The sequence below is a fragment of the Equus asinus genome, chromosome 6, assembly GCF_041296235.1.
Source record: "Equus asinus isolate D_3611 breed Donkey chromosome 6, EquAss-T2T_v2, whole genome shotgun sequence".
Classification (NCBI taxonomy): domain Eukaryota; kingdom Metazoa; phylum Chordata; class Mammalia; order Perissodactyla; family Equidae; genus Equus; species Equus asinus.
Genome location: NC_091795.1, coordinates 81,941,606 through 81,963,146, shown reverse-complemented (window position 1 = coordinate 81,963,146; position 21,541 = coordinate 81,941,606). Strand labels below are relative to the sequence as shown.

Sequence of the window (21,541 nt, the reverse complement as noted above, 5' to 3'; positions counted from 1 at the left end):
CATTTAGTTTTCAAGTACAAAGTTAAAATGCCTTTTTAATAATAATATATCAGAGTAAAATAATAGTCTCTTTTAAACTCCACTACAAGAAAACAAAACAAACAGTCATTGTCCAGACAGCAGACTTAATTTAACAATATATATTTTTAATAAAATGTTTTAGCACCTTGTTGAGTCACCTCCTCCCTCTGCGTATTCTAAGGAATTTCGGCATTTTTGTTGTTGGTTGAATTCTAGGGCTGTGCAACCAAATCAGTCTGTGAAGCGAAATGGGACTCAGGTGGTGCTTTCGATCCCTGCTCATCTCCTCAGGCACGGGGCTGAGGCCGCCACACTGGGGTTCAAAAAAACCGCCCTCCCACGACCCTCGGGTGGAGCAGACTGGGGGAGTTTTCCAGTTAGTGGAGTTAACAGGAGTCCACCGGCCTCTGTTTGGGCAATTTAGCCAGTCATGACTAGCAAAGGAACTTTCCATCCTTGTCCTCACTGCTTTTTCCCTGCTTGTGTCTCCCTCCCCCAAAACTCCACTGCCTGGGGTCAGGGATAAGCAAGAGGTCACCAACCAAAGCCGGCCTGAGCTGAAACACACAGGTGCACGAGGGGCTGCGGCCTCCCAAAGACCCCAGCCTTCCCCGACCAAAACGTAAAGGTTCGAGAGCTTCTGCTAGCACAGTGGAGTCCATCCTTTAAATTAATCTCTTCTCTCTCCTCCTAGATCCTCCGAACACTTGTAGTCAATCCCTGCCTCAAGAGAGAGAACGGCTGGGAGGGCCACGCTAGCTCCAGCCAGCTCTCCACAACACCCTTCCCATCCTGGGGTCAGGGAAAGGCTTCAGCTGCTCCCTGCCAGACGGCAGGACAACTCCAGTGTCGCCTTTAATGACAAGCACTGGGAGCAATCAGACTAGACAATGCCCGATGACAAATCCAGACTCATCACCTCCTGGGATCAAAATGGGGCCCGGCTAGAAACTCAGTGCTCACCAGAATCTTGGCTCTGCTGGTCCCCTGACCAAACGAAACAGCCAGCCCTCTTCAGATTACAGTGCCAGGCAGGCACCAGGGCCCAAGCCACAACTCGAGGGGCCTCCTGCAAGTTTCCTGAAAATGACACCTCTGAAAGACACCAGGGCCACAGCAACTCCGCACCAAGTCGAACAGCAACAGGAATTCAAAGCCGCCTCCAGGATCCACTTTATGCATACTTACATAATCAAAGATATGAAGACCGCTGACTGCAGTTTTCCTGTAGGACATTTCCCAGATGGCTCTGCTGAAATATTCCTTCCCTTGCTCCTGTTACAGACCTTCCTGTGCTGGAGATGGTGAGTTATTCCCCTCCAGGCTTCCCCAGAGCTGACAGCTGAGCGGTAAGTAAGGGGAGCCGGCCCTCATGGAACCAGTTCAACAGGCAAGAGCCTTACTGCCTGCTGGGTCTGCCTGTCCCAGTCCTCACCCTAGCGACTCACCAAAACTCACACGGGCATCTCACCAGCCAACCACTCCCAAGCCTGTCTCAAAAGCTAAGAGGTCCTGGATGCTCTTTTGGGAAGTTTGCTTTCTAGTAGAATGTTCAATAGCAGGAAGGTTCTGGGCTCTAGAGAGAAAAACAGATAGTAACACATCCATGTCGTCAGCTGCCGACAGAAGCACCCCGCCCCCCCTCTAATCCTCACCTGCAGCTCCCCTAGCCTGTCGTTCTCCAGCCAGTCCTGTGGGGAGGGCGGTTAGCACCAGCCAGCTCGAGGCCCACGGGGCTCAGCAGCCACCTGCTGGGGACTAAGTTCCTCCTCAAGCAGGAGACCAAGGGCTCTTCGACCTGGCATGAGCCCCCGCTACCTCCCCCAGACCGGAGCCACAGATCTTTGGCACCACGCCTCACTTGGCACCTGCAGTTAAGTAGGGAGGCATCCTCCTCAGTTCCTAGAAGCCCTCCTTTCCAGGGGTAAATGGGCCGGCTCTTTACAAAGAAAATCCCACTGGCGACATACTCCAGAATTTCCCCTAGGCTGCCTTGGTTTCTCCTGCTCCAAGGCCTCTACCCTCAGCCTCATCCACAGCAAGTGTAATGATCCCCCACATCTTAATCTTCACACAACCCTACCTCAGCCTGTCGAAGCACAGCTCCCCTCCAGAAGGTGACCCGATACCTGGCCCCCAGGGTTGGAAGCAGATTGTTAAGGGCACCCCAGCATGGCCATGTTGGCACATTCCCAAGGTCCCCTGCACTCTACCAAGTTCTACCCACAGGTTGGGCTGGAAGAAACGCTGGTGATTAACTCTCATCCGTGCGAGGGGGCAGCTGGCCCGTTCTGGGCCCAGTCAGGTTGCTAGATTGGGAGGAACAAGCGCTCTGAAGTATCAGCCACAACAACCAGGCCTCCTGGGAGCAAGCTGGCCAGCCCACGCTAATCCCTCAGGCTTGCCACACATCCTTGGCTACCAAGTTTCCTCCCCACACCAGCCCTTGGGTGGAGCTTTCGCTACTAAGAAAGGCAAACTCCTTCACTTAAGCAGTGGACAAAAGGCCTAGGAGAGCCACGAGACCTGGAAAGTCCTTTTGCAGAGGAAGGCCCACGGGGACACTGTCCTGACACCAGGGCTGGGAAGACCGCAGCGATGGCCGGCGGGGGAGGGAGCACCTGGGACTGCCTGAGGCAGCCCTCCTCCCCGCAGCCCTCCTGGAGTGGTGCTGGTGGACTCCAGGCCAGGAAGATGGAGCCTGGCTGGAGGAGGAGGGGACAGGCGAGCACCACAGTTAGGTACAGAGACTCCAACGAGGGAGGGGCAGAGGGATCCTCCCTCCTAGCTGCTCCAGCCCCACGAGGGTCCAGCATCACCACCTGCCATCACGTCACAGAGCTGGCAGGAAGCAACTGGATGTGATCTTAAAAACCAATCCAACAAGGAAATGAGTAGCTTGGGGTCCAGAACTAAGCACCCCTAAAAGGAGTGGGAGACTGCGGCCACCGGCTATGAGCTTACTCCTGAGCAATGAGCGAGGGATTCAAAGTCTTGGTTTAGTTTTGTCACCAATTACTAATTTGCTTTATTCAAAAGATGAGGTTTGCTGTCCCATTTCTTTCCAATGGAAGCCCCCTGGCCAAGACAGACCTGGATGTCAATTTCATTTTGGTTGGGGGAGAATAGGTAGGGGGAGTTGAGGGCTGACTTTACTGGTGCCTAGAGTTGCAGGTCAGTATCACAGGTTGCTAACAGAAGAATCTTTTGACATCACCAGGGGCAAAAGAGATAGAACGCTACCTGCTAGAGGAGAGCACCTGCTAAAATGAAACCTCCTCCTTTTCCTGCCTTCAGCACCTAGCAACTTCTGGGATTGACAGTCTACCTGCAATCAGGGCAACAGAGGTAAAGAGCTGCAGGGCCGACTCCACAAAGTCCTGAATCCTGGGGAGAATCGCACTGGGAGCTCCCTGGCTGTGTGTGAGTGAGTGCATTTATTATGCATCGGTAGAGAAATATGTTCCTGTGTATGTGTGTGGAATTGATTGATTGGTGTGGGGCTTATGTCTGCATGGGGTCTGAGGATCAGCGTTCTGAGTCCCCTTCCCCCGCTCCCCACTACATAATATTTCTTATACATGACCCTATCTATGTATTTATATAGCGCCTATCACCATAGGCCCTATCTTTCTAGGGATGCGAACTTGGGACCATGTGCTTGACAGCACACCTCCCAGCCCTGCCAGTCCCAGGAGGTGCCATCCCCCCTCCCATTATAAAATATATATCTCTATATGCCACATATCTACACCCCATCTATCCAGGCAAGCATCTGCCCATTGGCCCTCACCCCGGAGCCACCAATGCTGTCCCTGCCTACCGTCAACGCCAGGCTGCCCGCCTCGGTAGGAAGTGGAACCAAGTGTCTGCACTTGGGGCTCCAGGTGCTGCCGACGCGAGGTAAGGGGACAGCTATCATCAGACCAAGTACTAGAAAAGAAATACACACCACTCCAACCACACACACGCGGAGAGAGATGCCCGGCCCTCCCTCCAGCCCTGACACACATGACTTGAGAGGAGGGGAAGTAGAAGAGAAGAGGGACGCGCCGGAAGGCCGGCCTTGGGGGGACTCCCCAGTTGCCCAGCTGTTGCTGCGCCCGGTGGCCCACCTGGCCCGAGGGGTAGGGAGCCAGGGCACCAGGGCCACCACTAACTTAGAAGCACCCTGCTCCCCGCACCTTGGTTTGAAACCTAAAGGGAGGGGGGGTTGGGTTTTCGTTTTCTTAAAGAAAATCTGAAAACAAACATAATTATAACCAGAACCATAAGAATAATTATAACAAAAGGTGTCATCAGCCTCCCAGTATAAAACTGCAGCCTTTGGAGATGACCAAAAACATCACATTCCAGGGGCCGGAAGCCGCCTTGTGCACAGAGGGTGGATGGTGGGGGCCTCATAAAAGAACACACAAAAGGCGACTTAGACAGGAAAGCACCAGTACGTTTTGTATGTTTTTTTATTTGCTCCAGGTGGGGCTTAAACTGTCACTTTCCCCGCACTCTGGATCACCTCTGATCCCACCACAAGGAGCCCTCGAATCGGCTAATGTGAGAAATTGGGAATGAGACCCCTTAGCCTGCCATCTTGCCGAGGGAGTCTCCTTTTCGAAAAAAATCAAAAGGTTATTGCGTGAGCCTGGATGAATTCCACCTCAGCTTTCCACCGTCCCGACCACTTCATCTTACCACCCCCCTTTTTGGCAGGGAGAAATGGGAGGATGCTGTTCCCACATTCTCCTCTTTCACCTTGTTAAACACCAAGGGGAAAAGAACCCACATGACAATGATCCACCTTCAAGCTGTCTCCCTCTCTCCATCCTCAGTTAAAACCCTTTGCACATAAGGCAACGTGGAAGCTGATGTTTTTACTCATCTCGCTGTTTTAAAGCACCATTATGAAGTCAGGTTGTACAGTAGTTAACAGTACCTTTTATATATATATCTCATATCTATCATATATATATAAACTGTAAACAAGAGGTAACAGCGGCTTCTAGAAACTGATTTTCTTCAAGGTTTCCTGTGTGGTAGGCACCTGAAATACTGTATAAAAGGGTCTTGTATGGTGGTCTCGTCTCCCTACTGCTGCTGGGTTCTGTTCTGCATGACCAGGAATGGTGCTGGCAAGACAGCTCAGTGGCTGGGAGGGAATTCTGCCGCCTGAGTGTCTCTATTTTCTGTCCCCTGCTTGTGCTCCTATCTGATCAGGCTAGAGACAACAACAAAAAAGATATATAGTAAAAAAAAAAAAAAAAAAAAAAAAAAAAAAAATCCAATATATAGATTTTTATAGTATTTCCTTTTTTCCTCTCTCTCATCTTTCCTCTGCAAGGTATTGTTACTATTTTCTGTTACTGACTTTTGCTGTAATAAACCCTCTTGTTTCAGTCACAGCAAGAAACAAAAACCCAAACAAACAGAAAACCCCTCTGAAAAGAGTAGAAAACAAAATGTTTGACCAAAAAAAAAGGGTGGGGGAGATTGGTTTTGTTTTTAAATAGGACTGAAGGTTAACATTGAAAAACCAGGAGATGATGTCCAACCCTTTTGCAAGGCAAAGCCCTCCGGTATCTCCGCTTCTGTGGTTTTGTTTTAAATTCCTTTTTCTCTTCTGGGTGCTGATACTTCTCTCCATCCTCATGTTCTTGGTGTTTTGTTGTGTTTTATTTTTTTTGTTTGTTTGTTTGTTTAAACTTCTGTCACTACCTCAGTTTGCCCTCATGTCCCTTACACACAAGCAAAATATTCCTTCAGTGGAGCGAAGAGGTGGCGGATGACCGGCACGCTCCATGACCGGCCCAGCAGTCTCTGCCTCGCCAAGCGGCTCATGTTGGAGACGTCGGTATAGTGGACAGGGAAGCCAAATACCCTGGGGAGAAAAGGCAGAAAGGGCAGGGGTGAGCGCTGGCCTGTGTGGCTCTGCTGAACCTTCCGTCCTTTACAACCAACTCAAGCCTCGGGCACCCGGCTACTTTCTGTGGAGTTGAAGGTAAGTACAGGCAAACCTTGTTTCATTGCGCTTCGCACACATTACACTTTTTACACACTGAAGGTCTGTGGCAACCATGTGTCAAGCAAGTCTATCGGCGCCATTTTTCCCCAACAGGATTTGCTCACTTTGTATCTCTTGTGTCACATTTTGGAATTCTCACAATATTTCAAATTTTTTCATTATTATCATATTTGTTATGGTGATCTGTGATCAGTGATCTTTGATGTTACTGTTGTAATTGTTTAGGGGCACCACAAATCACGCCCATATGAGACAGCGAACTTAATCGATAAACGTTGTGTGTTTTCTGACTGCTCCACCAACTGGCCGTTCCCCCGTCTCCCTCTCCTCCGGCCTCCCTATGCCCTGAGACACAACGATACTGAAATCAGACCAGTTAATAATCCTGCAATGGCCTCTAAGTGTTCACCTGAAAGGAAGAGTCGCACGTCTCTCATTTTAAATCAAAAGCTAGAAACGATTAAGTTTAGTGAGGAGGGCACGCTGAAGGCCGAGACAGGCTGAAAGCTGGGCCTCTTATATCAAACACTTAGCCAAGTTGTGAATGCAAAGGAAAAGTTCTTGAAGGAAATTAAAAGTGCTACTCCAGGGAACACACGAATGATAAGAAAGCGAAACAGCCTTATTGCTAATATGGAGAAAGTTTTAGTGGTCTACATAGAAGATCCAACCAGCCACAATGCTCCCTTAAGCCAAAGCCGAATCCAAGACCCTAACTCTCTTCAATTCTATGAAGTCTGAGAGAGGTGAGGAAGCTGCAGAAGGAAAGTCTGAAGCCAGCAGAGGTCGGTTCACTAGGTTTAAGGAAAGAAGCCATCTCCATAACATAAAAGTGCAAGGTGAGGGAGCAAGTGGTGATTGTAGAAGCTGCAGCAAGTTATCCAGAAGATCCAGCTGAGATAACGAACGAAGGCGGCTGCACTAAACAACAGATTATCAAAGTGGACAAAACAGCCTTATAATGGAAGATGATGCCATCTAGGACTTTCAGAGCTGGAGAGAAGTCAATGCCTGGCTTCAAAGCTTCAAAGGACAGGCTGACTCTCCTGTTAAAGGCTAATGCAGCTGGTGACTTTAAGTTGAAGCAAATGCTCATTTAACATTCTGAAAAGACTAAGGCCCTTTAAGAACTATGCTAAACCTACTTTGCCCGTGGAACAACACAGACAAAACGGAACAACAAAGCCTGGATGACGGCACATCTGTTTACAACATGGTTTATGAATATTTTAAGCCAGTTGTTGAGACCTACTGCTCAGAAAAAAGATTCCTCTTAAAATATTACGGCTCATTGACAATGCACCTGGTCATCCAAGAGCTGATGGAGATATACAGTGTGATTAATGTTTTCATGCCTGCCAACATTAAATCTATGAAGAAGGACCTGGCCACCCATTTCCGAAAAAAACCGGCTATGAAAACCCTAGGAATAGCAGCAGAGCATTGTCTGATATAGCACAGAAAGATGAGAGGACGGCGCAAAAAGACTGAGCAGGGCTCCTCTCTACTGTACACAGGGTCACTAGGAGTTGGAGTCAACTCGATGGCATTAACAATGAAACACAACATCCATTCTGCAGCCCATGGCTCAAGGAGTAATTTCAACTTTCAAGTCTTATTAGTTAAGAAATACATCTCATAAGGCAATAGCTGCCATAGATGATGATTCCTCTGATGGATATGAGCAAAGTAAATCCAAAACCTTCTGGAAAGGATTCACCATTCCAGAGGCCATTAAGAACACCTGTGATTCATGGAAAGAGGTCAAAATATCAACATTAACAGGAGTTTGGAGGAAGTTGATTCCAACACTTGTGGATGACTTTGAGGGGTTCAAGACTTCAGTGGCGGAAGTAACTGCAGATGTGGTGGAAACAGCAAGAGTTAGAAGTGGAACCTGAAGATGTGACTGAATTGCTGTCATCTCATGATAAAAGTAGAATGGATGAGGAGTTGCAAAGAACGTGGTTTCTGGAGAAGGAATCTACTCCTGGTGAAGATGCTGTGAAGATTATTGAAATGACAACAAAGTATTTAGAATATTACATCAACTTAGTTGATAAAGCAGAAGCAGAGTTTGAGAGGATTGACTCCAATTTTGAAAGAAGTTCTACTGTGGGTAAATGAACAGCATGGCATTGCTATAGAGAAATCATTTGAGAAAGGAAGAATCAGTTGATACGGCAAACTTCATTGCTATCTTATTTTAGGAAATTGCCACAGCCACCCCAACCTTCAGCAACCACCACCCTGATCAGTCAGCAGCCATCAACATCAAGGCAAGTCCCTCCACCAGCAAAAGGTTACGACTCACTGAAGGCTCAGATATGGTTAGCATTTTTACCAATAAAATATTAGACATAACGCTATTGCACACTTACTAGACTACTATCACGTAAACATAACTTTTACATGCACTGGGAAACCAAAAAATTTGCGTGACTCGCTTTACTGCAGTGGCCTGGAACAGACCCTGCAATATCTCCGAGGTATGCCTGTAACACAGTCACTGCCTGGAGACTTACCATACAGTAGAGGCAAAGTTAGTATTTGTGAAAGACACCTCCAAGACATGCTCCACCAGAGACCTGGATCCACAGTGGGTATCTGAAGTCTGTATGTAATAAATATCCATCCCTAGCATCTTCTCCATGAGGAGCGAAAACTTTACAAAGGAGCTGAACGCCTGCCTGACTTCAGAAGTTCCAGGGGTTCCTACTTGCTCTGGCTGTGTAATCGGTCTCTTTGTCTGACTACATTGCAGTTACACCAAGAATGAGAAGGCAATCTAGCCCATGAGTCCAGTTTGCACCAAATCAGGATGCTCAGGCTGTAAGGCCCACCTGTTCCTACACTGTCCTTGTTTGAAAGGTACCCAAAATTAGCAGCACGAGTTAAGGAAGCTCCTGCAGCTGCAATGTTTCCTTGGACTTCAGCAGGACCTCTGGGAGCCAAGGCATCGTGGAGTGTTTCCTAGACAACTCTTATTTTGGGACCAGCCTTACAATGCACAGGAGTCCTCCTCAAGAATCTGCCCCGTGGGGAAATGCTTGGGAAAACCCACTGCTCACATGGTATCTGTGGAAGAGACGAGCCTGGCCAGGAGAGGCAGAGATCCCTCCCTCGAGCACAGCAATCAGAAGACACCACACACCCCAATGACACCAGCACATGGCCTTGGGTACCTTTCCATTTCAGTGCACCATAAGATGTCCTCTTTCTCATTCATGAAGACGGGGAAATGCTGGTCTTTGCCCTGCTTTATGGAGTTCGACCTAGTAGTAATGGTCCTCACTTTGCTGAACTAGAAAACAAGGAAAGGAAAAGAGGAATGAGCACTCATTCGCTGGTCATGCATCTACCGCGTGTGCCAGGCACTTGCCAGAGACTGGTGAGTCGAACACTGACAAGGCCTGGTCCATCCAGGGGCCAGGGTCAGTAGGGAGCCTCTGCAGACCCCACTGCCTTGCTCTTTTTCCCACTCTGAGGTCACCCAGCCATCCTTAGTCCAATTCCGCTGGCCGAGGACTTGAGAGGTAGCAGCTTGAGGCAATGTCCTTCTTAAGTCTTCTAAGACTTGGTTCTTTCACAGGTGTAGTGATTTGCAGGTAAAAGGATGGCAAATTACTCAGGGGCTTGAAGACACTGCTGGGGTGCCAGGAGTCCCGAATGGAATTTCTCCAGGGAGAAACGAAGCTTCCACATCACAGGAGAAATCTCTGCTCTGAAGGCTTGTGCAATAGGTCCTGGCCAAAAAATTTAAAGGCCCTAGCAGATCCAGGGACCTTGGCAAAGACTTCTATTGTCTGCCTCCCACAGGACTAGTAGGCGATGCTCAACGAGGAAGGGCTTGAAGGCCAGCAAGCATTTCTGATCTCTCCCTGTCCTCCAGGCTTTCCCCTAGGCCCTCCCCTCTGGCCAACTGGGTACAGGACCCCGTGCGACCTCCTCAATTGCTGTGCCCATAGGGCCCGAGAGGGCACGTGGGATGCAGCCCTGGGGGCTGCTCCAGCTCATCCTGCCCTCTGCCCTTGCCCCTGACCCCACAGTAGAGAGCTTTGGCCCTGGGGCTGACCTTGGCTATTCTGCCATGCTCCAGACACTCCTGCAGCTCCAGCTTATCATTCACAGTGGATGCCAACGGCCTAGGAGGCAGAAGAGAGAAGGTAACAGCAGAAACCAGGAGAACACCAGGGACGCACCCAGCAGCTATCTGATTAACACGGGAAAGCAAAAGAGGACCTTTGTCACCCACACATGTTGTAAACTCCTTCAAACTCCCCCAAAACACATGCACACCCACTGCAGCCATCCATGGACACAAATCCACAAAGCACTAACCCTTAAAGGTAAATTCAAAAGTGGTCTCAAACTACAAACACACAGAGAACGCCAGCCCAGAAGGGGAGAAATCCAATTATTTTTATATCAGTTATTTTAAAATATAGTGAGTTTCAAAGTATCCACCATAAAGCAAGCTTTGGGCGTGACAGAATGTTCTGTATCTTGACTATGGTGATGGTTACATGGGTGTGTAGACTGGATGAAATTCACTGACCTTCTGCGCAGGCCCTGGAAGACTAAAATTCTGTGGTAATCAACATGTCACTTCTCAAGAAGGCAGACCAGATCACTGAACATCACCTTTGGCACTGGCCTTTAATGAAGGTTTTTTTTTTTTTTGAGGAACATTAGCCCTGAGCTAACATCTGTGCCCATCTTCCTCTATTTTATACATGGGACACCTGCCACAGCATGGCTTGATAAGCAGTGTATAGGTCCACACCTGGGATCCGAAATCAGCGAACCCGGGGCCGCCAAAGTGGGGCGCATGAACTTACCCACTGCGCCACCAGGCCAGCCCTAATGAAGGTTTCATGTAGCAGTCCACTATCTCAGCATGGGAAACGTGGGGACCCGCAGTCAAACCGCGCCCCTCCCCACTCCTCCCTGTTTATGCACACACACTCTACTTGGTCCCATGTGGTGCCTCTGCTCCTCCCGGAAGCTCAGGGTTCTACAATTTTAAGAGTTGGAAGAGGCAGGTGAGAGCAATCCTACAGGGCCAAGGTGTGTCAGGAGACACTGAGTTAGCGGCTCCATGAAAATACTGGACTACATAAGCCAGTCCATTTTTCCAATACACACACTCACCTTGGGAACTTCAGGGGGAAACTGAGACAGTTTTCAGGTCGGCTGCCCCACTGACCTGTCTCTTTCCCATCAACAAGCCCTCACAAGAGATGGCAACTTTGCCAAATGGGTCTGAGACTGGGGAAGCTCCTACGACTTCATGCTAATGGCAGAGAGGGAGATTAGACCACTGAGGCCAGATTAAATGATGTTTCCAATTTACAGGTATACCAAGGAGGTTTAAAATTCAGACTCCAACCTTCTGGAAAATATTTCCCTCATCATAGGATATCTAAACTGAGTGGATGTCACTCTGCTTTTCAACAGCTAACTCCCAACAAGAACTCCTTCCTCCTCATAGGCCTTTTTATAATGCAATCATTACACTGAAGAAAGGAGACCGTCTTCATTCCTGGATATTAAAATCTCTCTCTGTGTAACCTAAACGAACAACATCCTTCCAACAAAGGACCTGAAGCCAACAAAGCGTGTGGTTAATAAGTGAAGCAGGACTCTCCGACCTGCGTGGTGCTGCTTCAAGATTCCCTCTCCTGGAGCAGGATGTGGCCCGGCTGTGGGCACCACTCTCTCTTCCATCCCCAACTCCATCCTCCACAGCTTTACCTCAGGATGCTAAGGACCAGCTGACTTAGATACATCACCGATGCAGGTGATGCATCACTGATGTAGGAGAACCAGCTCCAGAACTCAACGGCGCGCTGGTTCTCCTTTTGTAGGAGGAGTGCACTTCTAAAGGCCCCGCCCATTTTTGATCACCACTACTTGGTTTCTCAGGCAAGTATTTTCTAGGCCTGACTCCCTTTCTTCCTCAAGGAAAAGGAAACAGAAGAACAAGGCAGAGCAGCAAGCTGGTCAGCAGAAGAGGCTGGCCTGAGAGGTTCCACTCAGTGACCCTCCTCCTTAGGCCATCTTGTCGCTGCCCTGCCTGCAGACACCAACCCGTGGCCACCCCAGGCCCGGGAGTTCTCACCAACCTGTTCATACCAGGAAGGTTCCCCCAGAAGTAGCGGGCCCTGTGTGCGGCTGACACTTCTTTGGCATCAATCATCACAGGGTTGGACTATAAAATAGGAGAGAGATTAAGGATGAGCGAGAGGAATATTTAACAGTGCCAGGAAATTTTGTTAGTTTAGAGCCTTAAAGCCTCAAAAGCTCTTATTTCTCTCTCAGGAGGCCACACACCGGGACAGCCTGAAGCCTCTGGGAAAAGCCAGAATTAAACCTAGCTTCATTCCACCTGCTCTCACTGGAACATTCTAGACTAGCACAGCTCAACTGAACATTCTGTGATGATGGAAATGTTCTCTACACTAGCCCACTAGCTGCCGGTGGTTAATAAGTACTTGAAACGAGGTGAGTGTGGCTGAGGAATTTTAATGTTAATTTAAATACCATGCATGGCTGATAGCTACCATACTGGACCACACAGCACTAGCTCACCCAGAAGCTTTGAGAAAGTAAGTGCCAATGAATGTGGATGTGTTCACTGTACGTTCAAGATTATGAGCCAAACAGACACCTGCTCACATGTAAAGTTAGATGGCCAGCCTGAGGTGCTACTGACCCCAAGACTCAGGAGCATGGGCTCGAGCTCGCAGACTGCCCACCAGAGAACGCCTCTACTGTGGAAATCCTCTGTGCACAGCTCACACCTGGCTCAGAGCCCAGATGGGACCCATGTTATGGGGAATAAAATACCATATTTTCTTCCCAGGTACCATAATGCATCTGTCATGGTGCCAGGGAGGGAGGATAAGCCATTCTGGTCGAGGAAAAATTGATTTTGGTATCTCAAAGGATCCCCCAGCGAAACACCACACAGAACCCCAACTCCAGGAGACTGGCACCCTACCCTATTCACTAACAGTCAGGTCCTTAAATCCTGAGGCCCATACCCATACACCACCTCTTAGAGTGAGACCACGGGTTCCTTCCGGGGCGGGCCTCTAACAGTGCTTCCTCCCTGTCTAATTGGGAAGCTCTGAGCTTCCCGAATAGGCCCCTTGCAAAGCAGAAGTCACCAGTCCCCAGCTCCACAATGCAGATGAGACAGCGATAAAGCAGCAGTCCAAGGTAGAAGCCATTAGTGAGCTGGCCAAACCAAGGTTGCTGGCTATACCTCGAGAAATCGCGAGATGTCCCTCTTGTCACTAACGCCCATGGCCACCACATTCTCAAAGAGCCAGAAGAAGGGGCGATCATCTCCCTCCTTGGGCCGCGCATCATGCAGGAGGCGGTAGAACTCAAAGAAGAGCCGGCCAGTGCCCTCTGAGAGGTCGGAAGAGAAAGCCATCAGCTGGGGCTGTCTGCACGAGACGGCGGTGTGGCTCGGGCTCGGGCTCGGGGAGGGCAAGGGAGGACAGGGTCGTTGGGAGTAGCCGTCCCAGGGCAGAAATATCCAAGTAGGAAACCTACGTGCGGAAGCACCAGCTCAGAAGGTGGCGGGGTGAGCATTGCACCTACCGTAGAGTCCCTTGCGGGCAGGATTGACGATGGAGAGATCATTGCAGGGACTGCCCCCAATCACCAGATCAAACGGGCCCCACTCCTGGATCTGGGAGGATAAAGGTAATGTGATGGGCCTGATGTCCGGGGACAGAGGCAGAAAGGAAGAGAGAAGTGATCTGTGAATTTGGCAAAAAGTTCTTCGGCATAGGAGAGAGGAGACCCAGCTGCTTTGTCCGCTCACTACATGTACACACGCATACATAGGACATAGATATGACATACACACACACTGTGCAGCCACAGGCAAGTCACTGAGGCTCTCTGGGCTCAGTTTCCTAGACAACCCAGTGCAGACAGCCGAACTTGATCATCTCTGAGGCCAGAAGGGAAACCAGTGTGCTCCCAGTAGGACAAGCAGCTGCTCAGTGGGAAGGCAGTCCAGGCTGGACAGCCGAACATGGAGGTACTTTGAGCTCTGCACACTTTGGGCAGTGTCTGGCCACCTGAACACCCTCCAAACACCCTTCAGCATTCCTGAGGGCCTACAGTTTCAGGGGTAGACACAGAAAACTGGAAGGGCAAAGGGTCATTTAGACAAGACCCCACCAGAAACGGAGGCTAGTAAAGCCTTCACCAGAAGTACTGGGGGGACAGGAACCTCACTGCACTTCAAAGCGCTCAACTGAAAGGGCCCTGACACTAGCCAGGGGGCAGCCCAGGCCTGCAAAGGCCAGTGCCCCAGTCCCGTTTTAGTCTGCCCATTACCTCCTGGAGACGAGGAGGAAAAAGGTAGAGGAGGAGGAAGAGAGGCTGGGAAACGGGAGGAGAGGAAAAGAGGAAATGAACAAAACGAAAGCGGGCCGGCGCTGCCCCCACCCCCAGGAGCTGAGCGCAAGGGATGGAGAGAAGATGGACAGGCCCCCCCCGCACTGACATACATGCTTCTGTGTGACGCTGCGGACGTCCCCGACGTACATGATCTTCCCCTGGTGCCGCACCATGCCCACCGTGATGGAGTCTTCGCACACCTCCGAGGCGATGTAGCGATCCACCTGAATGCCCAAGTCCTTCAGCACCAGAAGCCCTGCGTCAGCCAGCAAAAAGCACTGTCACCAGGTCACCTCCCCGGCACCCTGGTCCTTGCAGGGGAGCTCTCTGGCCAGCTGGACACGTGGGTCAGCGATAGGCCCAAGCCTTACCCTGCCCAGTAAGCTGCAGGATCCTTCCAGATCAAACTGCAATATTGATAACAAGGACACTGAGGCCGTTTCATGCCTAGTTTGATCTACTTCGAGTCAAGGCCAGGAAAGGCTGACTGGACAGTAGCTGGTTTCAGGAACCAGGGAGAAGAGCAGTTGGCTTTGGATGGCATTTCTTTGCCATTTCTATACTTTGCGTATACTGGTCCTTCCTCACCCGTCGTCCCCGTTTCACCTCCTGCTGCAATTCCACCCATCCTTCAAGACTCAACACAATTGCCACCTGCTCTAAATAATGCCCCACCCCACCCTGCAGCCCCCTGGAATCACCTCCCTGCCTCTATAAGCCCCCAGCACCCTGCATCTCTCCACTTCATCACAGCAGCGTGTATTCCTAGTTCAGCCCTTCTCTTGGGCTGCAAATGGTCGTCAAGACAGAGTAGGAAGACTCATTCACATGTTTCCTCCCGTGCTAACTACACTCCCTCCCTCACCATGAACCCTCCACGAACGCTTGCTGAACTGAGACAAGGAAACAATGAGAACAGAGCCTGAGAGTTTCAAGAGAAACAGGGGACTGTGGCACCATCCCCATTGGTCCCCACAGACTCCCCACCAAGGAGCTTTTACAGCTTCTTGGGGTGTGGCCTGGTTTAGGAAGGCCTCAACGTTCCAGCCTGGGAAACCAAAGCTATAGATTAACCTCTCTAGGTTTATATAACATCAGCACTGAGCTGAGAACAGAAAACAAACATCTGGCCTGGGACGCCTTCCCCACCCTGGCCCTTTGGTCAAGGCCCCTGGGCTCTGACTGCCCAACTCCTTCTGGTCACGTGAAGACAAGTTCTGAGGGCTATTCCTTTCTTAAGAACTGAGGAGTGCAGAGCCTGGGGGCAGGGCAGAGGGCTGGATACAAGTCAGTGCAACCTTCCAGGAGGGCTTCTGGCAGGGTCAAGAACCACATGAAAAAAACAGTGCCTATACTGTGGCTCAGAACTTCCTAAAAGATAATGGTTTAAGTATATAAAGATGTATGTGTAGGATGCTGGTCATAGCACTGCTCGTAATAGTGAAAAAAACAGTAAATAATCCAACAGAGAGCTCATTAAATAAATTATGGTACTTTCACTCAAAGGGATCCTATGCAGCATTTACAAATAAAGAAGGAGCTCTACGTTGGTTTACATGAAAAAGTAATCATAAGATCATAAACAAAAAGGCAGGTTACAGCACAGTGTGCATTTGCTATCCTTTTATTTGTCTATCTATATATGATTATATAAATACACTCACATACATGCACAGAAAAAAATCTAAAAGGACATACACCAAAACACTAATTATAGGATTATGGATGATTTAAATATTCTTTAGATTCTCGTTTACAGTTTGTTTTTTACCGTGACTTACAATCAAATCACAACAGAACTGCCTATGTTTCTGTTTTGGTTGCTGAGCCTGTCCTTTGAGGCTTTGTGAAAATCTCCAATCATCTCTAACGATCGCTCTGTCCTCTGCAGCAGAGCCCCCTCCCTTAAGAAATGTGCCCACCAGACAGGCTGGTTTACCACTGATTTTACTTTTCACTAAGCATAAAAGTTGCCTCTTTAAGCCACTACTTTAACAGCTGTAATGTTGATTATGGTTTGGTTTTGCCAGAGTTACACACACGCGCGTGCCCCCAAGCAGAGCTCTCATGTCCCAGGACGAGGATGCCAGCACCTCTGGAGACCTGTGCCACTCTCACCTGTAGCAATTCCATCAAATAGTGACAGCACCCGGATGGGCTTCCTCTTCTCAGCTGGGACAGGTGGGTAAACCTTCGGAGGGTCCTAGGCAGTGAGCACAACAGGCCAGGTGAATGTCCAGGAATGCTCTACAGCCCTGCACCCAGAGCTGGCCCTCCCGGCCAACTAGGGTCCCCTTGGCAGTGCAGACCTACACACCCCATGAGCGGCTCAGACACCTGTGCTCGTTGCCCAGGCCCCATGACCAAATGAAGCCCTCTCTCGTTGGCCGAGCCTGCCCTCTGGCTCTGCCAGGTAGCGGGTGAAAAGAGATGACCTAGGCCCAGCACTCACAAATTCCTGGTCGTGGTTATTGGCGAAGAACATCTGGAGCCGAGAGGGCCAGTCGTCCCGCCGCCGCAGCAGCCCATAGGTGCCCTTGTGCCCGCACATGTAGCAGTTCCAAGGGTCTTCCTTAATGGCTGCCTGGGCAGCCCCCGGCCCCACCAAGAGGTCCACACATTCCACGCAAAAGCACCTGGAAGGAAGCCCAGTATGCAGAGAGGACTCTCAGCCCCAGGCCAGTCCTGGATGGAACATGGCTAGAGCCCCAGGGCAGGATGGCCAGTGCAAGCCGCAGTACCAGCCAAGGAGAGGGGACGGCCGCTGTGGTCTGGGGGCCCCCTCACCTGCAGCAATTGTTGTTCCCGCACATGAGCACCTCACGCCCCCCACAGCAGATGGTGCAGTAGGACTGATAGCCGTCGTCATCGTACTGGTATGCGCACTCCAGGAAGCAGTTCTAGAGAGCAGGGTGGAGGGTCAGAGACCACCTGGCAGGACCCAGGACAGCCAGGGGGAAGGCAGGCTTTGAACTGCCTTGGAGAGTTCTCACCTTGGATCCCTGACTTAGCCCTGGAGACATGACTCCGCCATCTGTCCAGCCCAAACTACAGATCTGGGAAAGGGACAGCATGTCTCCCACCCCATGGCAGCGGACAGAACGTAGGGAGGCACAAGAGGAGGCCAGGGAGGGAGCTGCACCAGCCTGTGTCTTGCTGCAGCCCTGAGCTTTTCTCCTGGGGCCCCTGAGGCCACAGCCTGTCCTCCTGCCTTCACAGTGATGACTATGACATTGTGAACCCACATCAGGGGACTAGAATGGGCTTTAGAGGGAATAAGAATCTTTTAGGAGAAAAGATAAAGGTAAGTCAAACTCTTGAAGCCCAAGGTCCCATTTTATCAGGACTCGGCTCCCAGAGCACACCTTGGAGTCAACCTCACAGCTACCCAGGGGCCGTCCTCCAAGCCCACGTAGGGAAGAAGGGGCAGTCAGCCAGAGGGTCGCCCCCAACTACGTCTCTGCTGGAGGCGCCCCTACCTTGCAGTTTTGGCACATTCCTCCGATGAAGAGAGGGTGTTCCAGGGTGACATTGAGGCTCCCACAAGAGATGCAAATGTCTGGAAAGCAGAGAAAGAGGAGTAAACGTCACCAAAGGGGCCCCCTCCCATCTTGGGTCAAAGCCTAGCTCTAGAAAAGCTACAAAGAAGGAGTGTGCTGGAGCAGCACCCAAAAAAGAAGGCAGAAAGGAGTCCGGGAGGTGCCCAGAGAACAGGGAGGCGTGTGGCTCCAATCTCGTAGCACTCATCTCTCAGAGCAGTAATGCTGCCATCCAGGAAAGGCATAACATAAGGACAAGAACCACCAACAAGAAAAGTCCTGACCCCGGGCTACTCTGGAGATAGTCCTGGCAGAGACCTTATCCTTAAGTCCTGGGTCCCTGCCCCCATTCCTCCTGACCCCGAGGGCCCCACGTTGGACACACCATCACTAGGCCAATGGTGACAGACATGGGATGCTGTGATGACCACTGAATGGGAGGTGAGTTAACATGAAGAGCCAAAAGGTCATCTTCAGGCAAGTTCAATCAAACTAAAGAGGGGCCACCCTTCTCTGACCCAAACCGTAATGACCAGCCCACGCCATTGATAGGAGAGTAAGACTCTGGCACCAGGAAGACAGATGTGTGTGAAGCAGGCTGGAGGTGGTGGGACATGCAGGACAGACCTGTCACAAGTACCAATGTTCCATGTCATTCAAACCTTTCTAAGTGCCCACGCTACTCTGTGTCAGCCACCATGGCAGGCGCCAAGCCCTCCTGTCTGCCACAGGGGAACAGACTCCTGACTCCCCAGGGAGTCAGTGCCCAGCTCTCTCGTCAGGACTCACCTTCGATGTTCCGGCACTTTTGCCGCACCTCGTACACGAGCCGCTCTGCAGAGGGAAGGAAAGCCCAGCATCAGAGGAGGCTGTGAGGGCCACACCCACTCCTCTGAAGCCACACTCGCCATGCCACTCGCACTCGCCATGCCACTCTCGACAGAGGGCCAACTACCTCTTGTGCGTTCGTCAATAATCTCCTTGACCTTGGGCTTCTCAGTTGTGCTCTTTCGGGGCTTTTTGGCTGGTGGGGGTGGTGCATAAGCAGCTGCCTCGGGTTCAACCCACATGTCTGTGTAAACTTCTTTGTAGGGGTTCTTCTCCTCTGGATCGGGAAAGCAGGTGCCGAGGTCACAGTTACCAGCCGATGAGGAACCCCAGCTCCCTCTCCCTTTCCTCTATTCCACCCACAGTGGGGTGCAACCTGGTCCCCAACTTCTTCGAGCTCCCGACTCTTCAGTGCCAGAAAGCCACTGGGGAGCAGGTTATTCTGAGTCCCCAAGTGGCGCTGCCCCTACCCTGACGCCAGTGAGAGGGAGACTGTGACCATTCCCGCTGGGCCCCTCGATGGAGGCCTTGGCAGCTCTCCCTAAGCATGGCTTTCCCAGCCCAGGGATGGAGCTGCCTGGCTGGCAGGGGTCCCAGGAGGCTGGGCTGGGCACCTGCATTTACCTTCTGGTGGCTCCAGGCCCTTGGGGCCAGAGGGCTGGAACCCTCCAAGGGCCCACTCAATCATCTGTTTGTTCTGCACCTCCACAGCCTTGGCAGTGTCGCTCTCATCGTTGTCATGGCATGCTGGGAACAGCTTCCCCGCCCGGCTGCTGGCCACCTGCAGGGCAACACGTGTGGGGAAGGTGTCAGCAAGGCTGCAGGGCAGACTCTAAGAGTAGTGAAGGTGGACTCAGGCAAGAGGTGGGAGAAGGTGCAAGAAGAGAGGACTGCAGGAGAACATCCAAGAGGAAGAGTGCAAAGAGTGGTAAGTAAGGCGGGGAGAAAAGGAGTCCAAAGGGCCCTGCACGCAGACCCTCTGCCCAGGCCTAAGCTCTGAACCCCAGCAGCTAGACCAACCAGTGGGCCCTGCCCTCTAAGCTCCCTCTCAGACTTCCTCAGAGGGGCACTCACCTGCAGGACTTCGTAGATGGCTTTGCGGTACATGGGCTGCTTGTTGTAGGTGGCCTGGTGGAAAGCACTGCAGAAGGAGCTCAGCGGCATCAGCTTCTCAACACATACCTGGAGGGACAACCACTGCCCTAATTTGCTCCTCTTTCTACACTCATCAAGCACCCACCGCGTGCCTGGCATTGTCAGGGGTTGGGGGCATTAAGACTCAGCCTCTGCCCTTGAGAGGACCAGATGCATCAATAAACAATTACATGATGCAAAGGAGTCGTCCAACCCAACAGTGGGGGAGGACCTGAATGCAAGCGGGAAAGGAATTCTGGGGACAAGGTTCCAGGAAGGCAAAAATTCGGCAAGCATCCTAGCTCTCTGAGTGCAAACTAATAATCTCTGGGACTTCTGCCACGCACACAAATGCAGAGTAGGGGCGAGCAGAGCCCTCTTCTACCACCCCAATTCCAAACCATGCCCCCAGCCAAAACCATAGGCCCTGGGGATCAAGAGCCCTTCCTCCCCCAGGCTACCACCAAACCCCGTAACTCACCACTGAGAACTTGCCGTCTCCGAACCACATGACCCAACGGGTGCCTTCAGCTGCTCGGCTCCGGCCCGTCATCCACCAAGACACAATCCGGCCTGGCCACCAGGAGAAGCCCCGCAGTTTCCCCCACACCAGCTCCCCAATGCCAAAGCCCCGGCCGTCCTGGAGCCCCAAGGAGCAGAAGTCATTACACGGTGGTCACGAGGCCCTGCCACCCTGATCCCCCCACGGCAACCCCAGCCCTGGGCATCTGAGGGTCAGGACAGCCAGGAGGGAGCTCCATTTGAATGGACCAAGACAGAGCAAAACCAGGGAGACGAAGAGGCCTGGGGTCAGGCGTAGAGAGGAGAGCAGGACAGGAGGAGCTGGCAGTGGAAGGACCCACTGGACGAGGCAGGTGAAGAAGCAAGCCGCTCACCTCGTACTCCGGTTCATCATCGGCTGCTTTGGTGACATTCTTGTCGCCAGCATCGGCCCCCACAGGCTCAGGTGTGGTGGCCACAGTGGGGGATGCAGGGTCAGTGGGCTGCTGCACAGCAGGAGGGCTGGCCTCCTCCACCTTCTGAGCCTCGCCTGAGCCCTGGTTTTCTTCCACAGCATTCATTACTGCAATCACCTTGGCTTTCTTCTCAGCCTGGGGAAACAAGGAACAGGAGTTACCTTGACCTCTCCAGGAATTAGCAAGGCCACCTGATGCTCAGTGGGCTCTTCTCAACTTCTTTGTGGTCTGGAGTGAGTGACGGAAGGTAAAGGGCTGGAGGAGAGAGGAGTCCTTTCCTCATCAACCCAACTAGCTTGCCACGGAAAACAGAAAGATCTGAAGTTGAGAGGTGAACTCAAATCATTTAAGCTCAATTCCAGCCTTCTCTTCTGCCTCCCTGGTCAAATCTTTCTCGATCTGTCAGCATTATCAGTTGCCCACGCTTCTGATATAAAAAGGTTAATCCTATTCAGATATTAATCATGCACCTGAGCTTAGGCACAGACCTTGGCTCCATCCTCTCCTCGCATGTCATACTTCCCAATCAAGAACTGGATCCTCTGGTCCTTTTTTCCACATTTTCCTGAGCAATCAACTCCTTCTATTCCTGG

General features: G+C 51.2%; 1 protein-coding gene across 6 annotated transcripts in view; it reads right to left on the bottom strand.

Annotated features, from left to right (window-relative positions):
* The window catches only part of DNMT3A (DNA methyltransferase 3 alpha), a 129,402-nt gene that overhangs the window by 25,174 nt on the left and 82,687 nt on the right, over nt 1-21,541 (bottom strand). For 4 of the 6 annotated variants that reach the window (XM_070512456.1, XM_044772070.2, XM_070512458.1 and 1 more), the window contains 17 exons: nt 20,868-21,083; nt 20,453-20,611; nt 19,912-20,019; nt 19,462-19,618; nt 18,965-19,114; nt 18,799-18,843; nt 17,950-18,029; nt 17,258-17,370; nt 16,923-17,106; nt 16,589-16,673; nt 14,581-14,726; nt 13,658-13,748; nt 13,314-13,462; nt 12,169-12,254; nt 10,116-10,185; nt 9,226-9,344; nt 5,312-5,896 (listed from right to left, as the gene is read on the bottom strand). In XM_070512456.1, the coding sequence (XP_070368557.1) occupies nt 5,755-5,896; nt 9,226-9,344; nt 10,116-10,185; nt 12,169-12,254; nt 13,314-13,462; nt 13,658-13,748; nt 14,581-14,726; nt 16,589-16,673; nt 16,923-17,106; nt 17,258-17,370; nt 17,950-18,029; nt 18,799-18,843; nt 18,965-19,114; nt 19,462-19,618; nt 19,912-20,019; nt 20,453-20,611; nt 20,868-21,083 (2,100 nt within the window). In that variant the 3' untranslated portion in view covers nt 5,312-5,754. Of the gene's footprint in view, nt 1-5,311; nt 5,897-9,225; nt 9,345-10,115; nt 10,186-12,168; nt 12,255-13,313; nt 13,463-13,657; nt 13,749-14,580; nt 14,727-16,588; nt 16,674-16,922; nt 17,107-17,257; nt 17,371-17,949; nt 18,030-18,798; nt 18,844-18,964; nt 19,115-19,461; nt 19,619-19,911; nt 20,020-20,452; nt 20,612-20,867; nt 21,084-21,541 lie in introns of those variants that run through there. The other 2 variants (XR_011504132.1, XR_011504133.1) reach the window with 1 other exon arrangement.